Source organism: Styela clava, chromosome 7 (assembly GCF_964204865.1).
Source record: "Styela clava chromosome 7, kaStyClav1.hap1.2, whole genome shotgun sequence".
NCBI lineage: Eukaryota > Metazoa > Chordata > Ascidiacea > Stolidobranchia > Styelidae > Styela > Styela clava.
The window spans coordinates 2,079,843-2,091,022 of NC_135256.1; the positions used below are offsets into that span (position 1 = coordinate 2,079,843).

An 11,180-nucleotide genomic window follows, 5' to 3' on the forward strand; every position below is an offset into this window, starting at 1 on the left:
CTGTATAATTTAAATTTTTTTATTGGTTTAGATTAGGGTTGCCATACCGTCCGGAAAATTCCGGACATGTCCGGAATTTAGGGTTAAATTTTGCGTCCGGGAGGAATTTTAAAAAATGCTCAAATGTCCGGAATTTTACTGCATCTGCAGTCGTAATGTGCACACTGCTAATACAGAACATTGTTATTTCGTACCGTGCGCATATTTTTACTACGAGGTTGTATGGAATTTTAATATAACAGAGCGTTTTCCTTATCAATGGTGTTAAAGTTGCAAACGTCTATGAGAGATGCTTGGAATACCTGTGCAAATGGATGAAACCAATGGAAGAGTTTACTTGTTTCAAATGGATAACCTTGAACGAGATACCAAGTTGGAAGGATGTAAAGCAGGGGTTGGCAACCTACGGCCCGCGGGCCGGATCCGGTCCGCGGAGCAATATAATCCGGCCCGCGACGCTTCACTGGATTATAGTAACAAAACAGCTGTTTTAACGATTATATTCTTTACGTAACAGAATTAATTTTGCGACACGCGTAGGCTAAATTATGTTATAACCTAACAAGTATATAATTCACAATTGCGCGTTTAATGACCCTATAATTTGATTATAGATACACAAATGGCAACAAAACGCAGAAAAGTTGATGCTTAGCGCAAATGGTTTAATGGTGCAGAAAATATTCAAATGGTCAGTCTTCGTGCGCTGCTCTAAATTTAACTTCTGATCTGTGTGAAAAAGTGTGATTCATCGGCTATCCGTTCGGTTTTCAACATTCTAAAAATATGAGGCCCGCCAATGACTTGCAACCTTTGGTTTTAGCCCGCGATCGACAAAAGGTTGCCGACCCCTGATGTAAAGCCTTGCCTGGAACATCTGATTAGTAAACGGGTTGATGTGGACGATGATAAATGCTTTGACCAATTCTGTACAAGACGAAGAATTTATTAAACTGCCAACGCATAAGAAATGGTGCAAATATTTCGATCAGTCTACGAACATCACACGCCACTCCGAAATTTTAAGGATTGAACTGTTTTTCTTTGCTGTTACATCCCACAATGCCAATGTGGAGAGAGTCTTTTCACTGATGCAAAGTCAGTGGACTAAAGAGAGAAACAAGTTGCGACTATAAAAGGCATGTTGACTCTCCAATATAATTTCAAAGATATGCACTGTAGTGAATTGTTTTCATTTTTGAAGAGAGACAAGAAGAGAATTAGATCTTCAGAAAAATATGCATGGTCAGAAGAGTAAATTTGTAGTGATTGTCTTTAATTTGTTTTAAGCATGTAATTGCTGTTCTTCCGTTTCGGCACAATCTAATTCTCATTCTTATTTTTCACTCTGAAGTTGAGATTTTTTCAGTCGACGGCCCGTAGCTATATTTAGAGTGTGCTTACCTGCCTGGTGTGAGACTTGCTTGTGACTGAAGACAATACTTTTCATTTCGGTAGCTGGCGCTTTAGCATGAGTATCGTACAACGTTAGCATGAGTATCGTACAGCCTTAGCATTTCGGTAGCGCATATATATGGTCTCATGAAAATAGGGACCTCCAGAAAGAAGTATGCGCACCAAGATGGCGCACAACCTGAACATAGTTTTTGTGTACCGGTTAGGACTAAGGTTGTGCGACATAGTCATGCACTGTCCGGAATTTTGCTTTTTCAAATATGGTAACCCTAGTTTAGATATTTAAACGCACGCCAGTGACAAGCAAAAGTTTGATGTAAATATTAAGATTTACGCTAGATTTAAGATGTAACGCAGATAAAAAGAGTTTTTCATAATATGCATAATGGGATAAAAATACAAAAAAAAAAGCACAGTTTCAGAATCACGCGTCACAATTCCATTAAAAGGCGTTCTTATCTATTTCGATTCAAAAAACGTTCAAAGTTTCAAGTTGCGTCCAGCTGTAAGGCTTAGACGAAATTTTAAAATGCTTGTTTCGTGCAAAGTAAGGGAACCAGCCGGTAGTCTGGTAGGGGTTAAAAAATTTCGGGCAGAAAGTCACACGGACAAACAAGAGTTTAAAGCAGTGGCTCAATTTTTTAAGACCCGTACCCTTTTTAGAATTTGTCAAGTCTCGCGTCCCACCTCAAAAATTACTGGCTAACAATAAGCTACAAATAACAGTTAGTAAGGCGAAAGTATTCTAAAACATGTTGAAAATACGTGGGTGGAACGTAAATAATGAAATGAAAATACCCAAAACAAGGCGAGCAAGATCAAATATAACACATATTTTTTCAATTAACTCCACGTCCCTCATAAAATTGTCGACGACCCCCTTGTGGGGCGCCCCCACCCTTTGAGAACCACTGTTTTAAAATATATGTATAAATTTAGACACGTATCGCAGATTTTAGGAGTTCAAACCACGCATACTGGAATATAAATACAAAAAATGAATAATACAGTTTTAGAATCACGTGACATAATTGTAAGCGTAGTCATTTGAATAAGAAACGTTATGCTAACGTTATGCTGAAAAATTAACTGAAATTTTAAGCCGATAATGTTTGATTCAAAATATATATTATTATTTACCAACTTTGAAATCTTTCATCAGTTTTGGTCTGCTGCGTTTCGTGGGATCACCTGCTTATCTAATTTTAATATTTTTGAATTGAAAACATTAAACGACAAAATAAGAAAGATAGTTGTTTTTTAGTTACTAGTCATTCTACGTCTCATTATTGTATTTTTCAGTATTACCGCCATACATTGGTAAAACATGACCAAATTCCGGCAATTTAAAATAAAAGCAAAAATATGTATGGAAGTTGAAAAATAAAAATAGAATATTTGTGATATTTTACAGCAATACATAAAATGTATTCGACTGGGAATGTAAGCTATATAAATTAATACTAAGCTGGGTGCTCCCGAAGTATGTGTATCAAAATGGCGCACAACCTGAACATAGTATGTATACAAGGTTAGGGTTCAGGTTCGTCATCTTGGTGCACATAATTCGGGAGCACTCTAAGCTGTGCATCTGGCATTGTTGCGCAACAATCATTTGGCCGTAAATGGGAAAATTTGACAGGAATGTTTTGGAGAAAATGAGGAAACATATTATTTTAACATTGTAACATCAACTTTTTTTTGAAAAGGCTTCGATTAGAAAACTAGGTCAAAACAGCTCATTCTTTGTTGTTTTTTAATTATAATTCTCACAAAATTTTAGCATTCGCGCTTTTGTATTGAAACTTACTTTTAATATGAATACAACATTACTGCTCATATTTTGTGCAACAGCTAGCTACTCATTAAATATATAAAAGTGAGTAATATTAAACAAAGAAAGAATGAAAAGCAGATACAGTCATGATTCGTGTGAAATATCTCATGACAATATAGGTATGAAAACTATGGGTGTTAAAACAAATCAAAATCCGGAAAAACGGAAGATTAGATAGTCCCGAATTCAAAGTCGTAGAGCTGATAAAAATATTGGAACATTGTTAATGTGTAGCAACACTCTTATAGTTGTCTTTAGTATTATATGCATATAAATCCACCAGTACCAGAACGTAGAAGAAGGATAAGTCATTAGTCCCGTAGAAATCCAATCGACAGCTCTAATATCGATTCGAGAATCCAAAGATATCCTTGTTTAATCTTCTCCTACGGTTTATACGCACAGATAACACCATGAGCTTTGAACCCTGGCTTTTGGTTTTGCATGTAAGAATTGTTGTAGTTTCCCGGGTAAATTTGAAATAATACATTCGTGTAGGCCGCATCAGTGAACGGCGGCGCAGTTTTCATCCTATTTTCCCACAAAATGAACGCGTCCTCGGATATGGAAGTTCCAGTCTGAAATAGAATATTTGGTAGAAATTAAAAGTCAAACATTTTGCGATTAAAACTTTTCGCGGCCCTAACCAAACGGCGCCCATGGCACCGAGCCATGCCTGCCACTGATTGCATAGTATAGTCATGTTCATTCCTGCTACAGCCCTCTCTCATTGCACGCATACATACACGCAACTGTATTGGCACAACCGCATAGAGAAAGCATATGATTCAGTCTCGAGTCATGTACGGGTACCGTTGCTCTTTTATGTTTCTCTCACAGATATATTTTACTGTGAAATTTTGAATTTCTTCGAGTCGGGGGGTTTAATACAACTGCCAGTTACCTGGTAAACGTCGCAACAACCTGAAAAATACGAAGGGCTATAGGGCGTGGCAATATATAGTACAGGGTGGTCCAAGGTTGTCAGCTCCGCGGGCCACAAAATTATTTTTGCATTGATCGCGGGCCACAATGGTGCCAAGAATAGGTGGACAGTGCAATACAAAACGAACACTTTTATTGTGCATACACATAGATATCAGGCATAGCCATTCTAGGCTAATAGAATGCGCATTCGTATTCTATGGTGCCTATATTGTTAGCATATATTCCCTACCAAAAAGTTAGAAAGCCAGATAACAATTTAGACTGCCAAGCACATTATTCAACTTCGCAAGTTGACATTAGTGATGACAATATGTCAAAAGATTTTTCTGATTAATTTTATTACGAAACAACACGAAATGCGATTTTTTGATTACTCTCCAAATGTGACGCGGGCCACAGATAATGAAGCGACGGACCACATGTGGCCCGCGGGCCTGAGTTTGAACCAACCTGATATAGTAAAATTTGATTGGGATATAATGGTGTGGTCGACGCGCAACTAACCTCTGGGAATTTTTCAGTCTGCTAGTGACAATATTCAACAAGAAATATATATGGTCATGACAGTGAGGCCGAATTTGTTTAAGATGAACGTGACGTGGCGTGACAGAAAAATAGTGTTCCTATGCCTCATAACAAAATAGTGTTCACAAGAGATATACTAAATAAGCGAAACTTAGGAGACCAAGTCCCGCAGGATATTAAATCAAATTAATGGCCCTCTGTCAGGGGTTGAGGCAGGAAGGGGTGTGGGTCGGAAATGGGACCCTCCCGATTTTGAAATGTCAAAATTTTTTTTTCTGTATACCGTATTTGCTCGTTTTATAGCCCGGGCCCATATTTTTTTAAACAAGCTCACCAACCGGGCCCTTATTCAAACCGGCCCTTATCTAAGCAGGGGCGCTTGTTATTTTTAAAGTAAAATTATACACAAAAATTACGGTATCTTTGAAGACAAATATTTGACGACATTGATCCCTTTTCATGTCAATTTATTCACGTCAAACGCAAATTATTCACGTCTCAAGAGTAATTCTCTAAATTTTTCTACACACCGCAGGTAATAATCCGCAAAAGAAGAAAAGTTTTGCGGATTTTCAACAGCGTTGTGACAAAAGCGCTTCTTATTTCCTATTGTTCTCTACCACTGAAAAATCAGCTTTTACATCGGGCGGGTATTCAAGCACCGGCCCTTATTTATTTTTATGTCCTGTTCACACGGGCGGCTATTCAAACGGACCCTTAATCAAGATCAAGCGTTAAAACGAGCATATACGGTATATCATACATAACAATTTTCTTAGCTTGAAACGCTTTGAAAACTTTTTAGACCCTCAAGACTGCGTGAAAACTCACGTTAACTTTCTATAACAGGGATCACCAAAGTTTTTTGACGGCGGGTCAGGTATGACTCAAACTGTGTTGAAAACGAGCCGGACAAATATATTTTTTAATGCAATACAAAAAAATCAATCAAAACAATAAGTTGCGTACCGGTACAGAATTTTAGCCTTTTTTTTACAGCTATTTCTAGACTAATTTTTGTTTACCGCAATTCATCTACAAATCTTAAGGCGGCAAAATGATGATTGACTTATTTGATTCAAACCTAAATTTACGGAACACAACCAAAACTAACAAATAGCATTCAAAATCGCGAAAACGAGGTATTGTTTGCAACCACGACTGAAAATCGGAGTGACAAAAGTGTCTGAGCGGATGCGTTAAGGCCTATAGTTACGGCAATTTTTGCATCTTGCTGATTGTCAAATGTTACAAAATAAGCCAAGAAATCGATGCTCGGGGAAACATCCCTTGGAAAAAATTACGTCATCTTTTCGTGTTATTGCGGACCAAATAGAGGGACGCCAAGGGCGTAGTTTGGTGCCCCCCCCCCCCAAAAAAAAAAACTGCTCCCCCCCGGTATCAGATACAATCTAACTTAGCAATTGGAAATTTGGAAATTCTTGACTGCGACTTTTCACACCTTTTAAACACTGAAAATGGGACTCTATTGGCTCTTTTTTTTACCTGCGGTAACAATCAAACTACAACAATAATTTTGCATAACAATTCACAGGTGTACTTTCTGTTCAATGAGTTTAACTGATTCAAGGAAGTACTTACTTGGGGATTAACTTCGATTCCTGTCCAGAAGCTCTTCTGCCAGAAGCTCATCTGCTTCTTCCAAATTTTACTGTGAAGATACTCGATCATTTCCTTATACGAGTTTTCGTCAGGTACGTTAGCGGGTTGTGAGTTTTGAGCTTTACAGATAGCTTCAGCGGTGGTGAAATTGAGAGTTCCCTTGTTGTGTTGCTGACGCATCTGTGACTGCGCCCAGTAGCAATTATGTCCAATCTTCAACTCACAAACTGAAATAAGAATTTGCGTGTACTTTTCTTTTTTAGATGATGATGTGTACTTTGTAGGGCGCTCCAGCAGTGTGAGTACACATATGAGGGTAACTAATTTTGTTCGCCTACTTTACATCAAGTTGTGTAAAGGGACTGAAGCCTATGGGCAGGGGGTATATACACTTGGCTAACACAGACAGGCCCCGAACTTGTAATGAAACTAAAAAAGAAAAATCGGAATAAAATCATGGCCCAACCCTAACCTGGTACGCAGACTACGGGAGTTCCCAATTTAGTAGGTTTATATGACATCTTCACTCAGAACAAGGCTCTGAATATTAGATTCATATTTAATTTTTAAAAGAAATTTTCTCGCCAGAATCACTCTAAATCAGGCTTTGTGTAAGCATCTTCGGTTTTAGGAAAAACCGTAATTTTTGTGATGCCATATTGCCTACCCACTTTATTACCCCATCAGAGGGTTGGTGAGGCTATAACCCGGAATCTTTACCATGTGATGCCTGTATAGTTAAGTTGAACGCTTAAACCAGGAGTGTGCGACTTTTGATACAGAAACCACTAAGTCATGGAGTTGAGGTAAAGTTTGATCCCAAATATAAAATTTCAGCTTTTTCAAGTGTTGTTTGAAAAAAGCGTGGGTCTGAGGAGCAATTCTCAGTAGCTACCAAGTTTGTATTGGGATAGGATTCACATATTTATCCCGTCAACGAAGACAGCCGGGATGGCTTTAAATGTAGGCCTATGTGGTAAAATCGGAAACTGTAAAGTTGCAGGAGTCGTCCCGCTTTGAAGTAAAAAAAAATATGGTAACCCTACTTAATCATAATGCGAACCACGCCTCTCGCTCGGTTACCGTTTTTATTGTGGATATATATAGCGCAACCGATGATCACACAATTTGAATAACGTCACCTAATAAAAATTCTGATTATGCCACTGCACTGTTATTTCCTTTTGCTGTCGCACATTTGAAGAATGATATTTGCATTGATTTATTTTTATGAAAATCCATTCAAAACAGCTGACGAATAGCGTTATTTTTTGCGTTTCAAAGTGATTTATTAGGTTTATGTAAATGCGTGTCATGTTAATATAGCTCACGCAGTGACAAAATACATTTTCTGAAAGTAGGAAACCTGTTGTCAATAATTTAGATACAAAAGCGAACCCGTTCCTAAAATTTTATTCTCATCATAGAACACATACAATACATACATTCACACACGCATACATACATGTTATTAGACGTATGTAAAGAGTGTCATGTTGATACAGCTTACGTAGTTACATACATTAATTTTCTGAAATTACCGAACCCGTTGTTAATGAGTTTGGCAATGAGAGAACCGTTCTTAAATGTTCGAATTCAAACATTAGTCATAACATTTATAAAAGCATTCAAAATTGAGATAGCGGGGAAGTAGAAGCGTTTTTTATGACGTAAGAATTAAACTTACGTGGGTTTTTAGTGCTTGTTTCCATAGATACTGTAGTTGACACGTCAGACGTGATGACGTCACTGGTAGTCAAAGTAGTGGAATCTGGAATCAAAATAATGCTGTTAGGTACCTAGTCTGGGAAAGGTAGAGGGGATGTGGGTAGTGAGTATGTCGGTATGGGTATGGGGTTTAAAAACCTAAATATTTGTTGAAAAAAAATCATCTTCATCCTTACAAATGAAATAAATTATCGGAATATTAGGCTGGCCTAAGTCTTCTTTAGAGCGAAATTGCAAGAGAATTCATCAAAACACACTTAGGAATATCATCTGAGAATTTAGTGCTCCAAAAATCTTGTATCGCATTTTCGCGAGATCATTTTGAGCTTTTGAATCAGATAATGGGGCGATTCTTTGATTTTTTTTTAAATGCAATTGCAGAGCATTTCCGATTTCAACAATAACATGTCGGATTTTCAGAACTTTTTTGAATCTTATTGTAAATTTTTTTGAATTTCTGAATATTATTGCAGAATAGAATTTTCAGGCTATTAAATGTTTAGTAATATTTTCGGATATTCGGATTGCAGAAGTATACTTTTTATGATTTTCGAATCGAATCAAACTTTTGCGAATTTACGAATCTAATTCTGAAACTAATAATAGTCGAGCGTTTTAAAATTAATTATGGAAGTACTTATCTATATTCTATGCTTTGTGCCGGTGGATCCATATGCGTGCAATGCAAGGATGCTGCACCAGGATTAAAGATAACTATTCAAGAGTCTTGCTGCACACTAACAAATATTATTACTGTAATATAGTATGGATTATGTTTGTCTGGGGAAATCTGACGAAATGTTACAGAAATAGATTTATGTTGGTGTGCAGACAAGGCTCTTCGATCCCTCAGATTGGTTGTTGAATTTTTGAATCAAATTCTGAACTTATTACCTGTTGTTTGCATAGACTCAAAAAGATCAGGTGCAGTCGAAGTTCCGGATCTTGTGGTGAACTCAGTTGTTATTAGGCTCGGGGTGGACTCGAGGACAGTTTGGGTGGAATGGGTAGAGGTAACTTGTTTGCTGGTGATGTCATCAGTTGTGACGCCATATTTTGAGACTGGTATTGAATTTCCATTTTGGTAAATGTGAGTTGATATAGTCACGTCCTCGCCTATGTTGCCAGCTAGCGCTTTCTCGAGCTTCTCTTGTAATTTCTGTCGAAGTTCTGCAAGTTTTATTTTTTTATTTGGGTTATTTCGCGCCGAACAAATTTCTGAGTCAACAGACATTGACGCACAATAGCCCATTGCAGGACTGGGTGATTACTTTTCTGATTGGGCCGGTTACAGGGGCGCTCCGGAAGTATCCGTACCAAGATGACGCACAACCTGAACAACCCCAACCTGGTACAATACTATGTTCAGGTTGTGCGCCATCTTGATACGAATACTTCGGGAGCACCGGTACAGGTAATAGTCATAACTACTGGGCGGAAGGCTTGAATTTTGATATGAAAAATGATGAATAAAAACAGTTTATTTAAAACAGCTAGGCTGACGTTTATGGATTTATAAGAAGAACAGTGTAACAATCGAGTCATTATGACGTTATTTTCAACGAAAATTTATATCTATAAAAACTATGCAGTCGTAATTCCAGCAGACACAAGTGGAAATACTTCCTAAAATATTGAATTCCATCACTGTGTGTATACAAGGATAAATAACACTGCGTGTACATAGATTTGTTGTGAGAACTGAGCAGTGTCGGGAAAGATATAACCACTCATAACGCGTTACACACTTTGACCTAAATGAAAGTTGGCGGTTTCAGAATACATCAGACAACAAATGTTAACACGTGGCTCACCTTCCTCATTGGTTGCCTGCAATACAAAATGAAAGAGGATTAGTAAGACCTGAAATGGTTAAAAAACTTAACAACCTGTGTAACTCACAGTAATTATATCTTCGTTATCGCATGTTGACGTCATTGTATTTCCTCCAAGCTGAATATTCATTGAAATATCAACTGTAAAATGGAAATAGAATGGTTACTACTGCAAAGTTTAATACTGTGTTTTCCCGAAAATAAGACCTAGCCTGAATTTTAAAAATGCTTTTAATATAAGCCCTTCCCTCAATTAAAAAAAGACCTGGTAGATACCGCGAAATTTTTTTGATCTAGTCGACAGCATGAAATTTCTTCTACACGTTGTAAATGATTATAATCTAAGTTTAGGAGTTATTTTAAATAAGTATCTGTTATTTATATAAGTAAATGGATATCGTTTTTTTCGTATTTTGTATATTTCAAAATCTCGTAATTGTGTACTTTGTAATTTTGTTTTTGATAAATGAAAATAAAATATATCCCCTCAAAATAAGCCCTAGTGTTATTTTTCAAGAGAAAATTGAAACAAGACACTCTCTTATTTTAGGGGAAACACGGTAATAAAACATGCAAAGCTGGAGGAAACGATACGGTTTAGCCCAGGGGGTGTGCAACAAGCGGCCCGCGGGCCACAACTCAGCCCGCCAAGACATTTAGTGGGGCCCCTGTTAACACTCCCATCAAGCATGAAATCTTAATCCGACATTTTATGCTACAACTTCTGTCAAAGCTGATGTTAACAAACTATGCGAGAACTCAAAATGTCAAATATTCCACTGAAATGACAATTCGTTTAAATTTTTGAATTGTATGAATTTTTAATTCTTTGTGTGCTACATGGAAATACTAGATTTTTATGTGCTCCCGAAATATGTGTGCCAAGATGGCGCACAACCTGAACATAGCATGTGTACCAGGTTAGGGTTCAGGTTGTGCGACATCTTAGTATGGATACTTCCGAGGCGCCAATATTTATGTGTATTTCCGTCAAGGTTCTACTTGAGTATCCACGTATACGTTGAAATATATTTTATTGAGGATAAATTAAATTTTGTGCTTTACCAAATCACCAATAACGAGAAATAATGAACGAGTCAAAATCAGACCAAGAAACAAAATACAACGTGTTTAACTTTTTTGTCGCAACTCACGCCTCACTTACCAGCTAAGACCTTTCTTCCGGCGAAGAGCAGTGCCAGTCCGAGCATCAACGATACAAGCATTCTTAAGTATAACGAAGTCTTTTAAAATATTTATGATCTGAA

General features: G+C 37.3%; 1 protein-coding gene across 1 annotated transcript; it reads right to left on the minus strand.

Moving 5' to 3' along the window:
• Positions 1–1,383: 1,383 nt before the first annotated feature.
• LOC120327811 (uncharacterized) lies at positions 1,384–11,180 on the minus strand. The gene is made up of 7 exons (XM_039394172.2): positions 11,078–11,180; positions 9,980–10,053; positions 9,892–9,907; positions 8,972–9,247; positions 8,037–8,120; positions 6,329–6,576; positions 1,384–3,831 (listed from the first exon to the last, which is right to left on the minus strand). Exons 1-7 carry the CDS (start codon positions 11,136–11,138, stop codon positions 3,640–3,642), a joined length of 951 nt encoding a protein of 316 aa, XP_039250106.2. The 5' UTR covers positions 11,139–11,180; the 3' UTR covers positions 1,384–3,639.

Excerpts from the sequence above, each read along its gene's own strand:
- LOC120327811 (XM_039394172.2), bottom strand. The coding sequence starts at position 11,138 with ATGCTTGTATCGTTGATGCTCGGACTGGCACTGCTCTTCGCCGGAAGA. Across the intron at positions 10,054-11,077 it reads CGGAAGAAAGGTCTTAGCTG|TTGATATTTCAATGAATATT; the intron begins GTAAGTGAGGCG and ends TCCATTTTACAG. Across the intron at positions 6,577-8,036 it reads AACAAGCACTAAAAACCCAC|TTTGTGAGTTGAAGATTGGA; the intron begins GTAAGTTTAATT and ends TTCTTATTTCAG.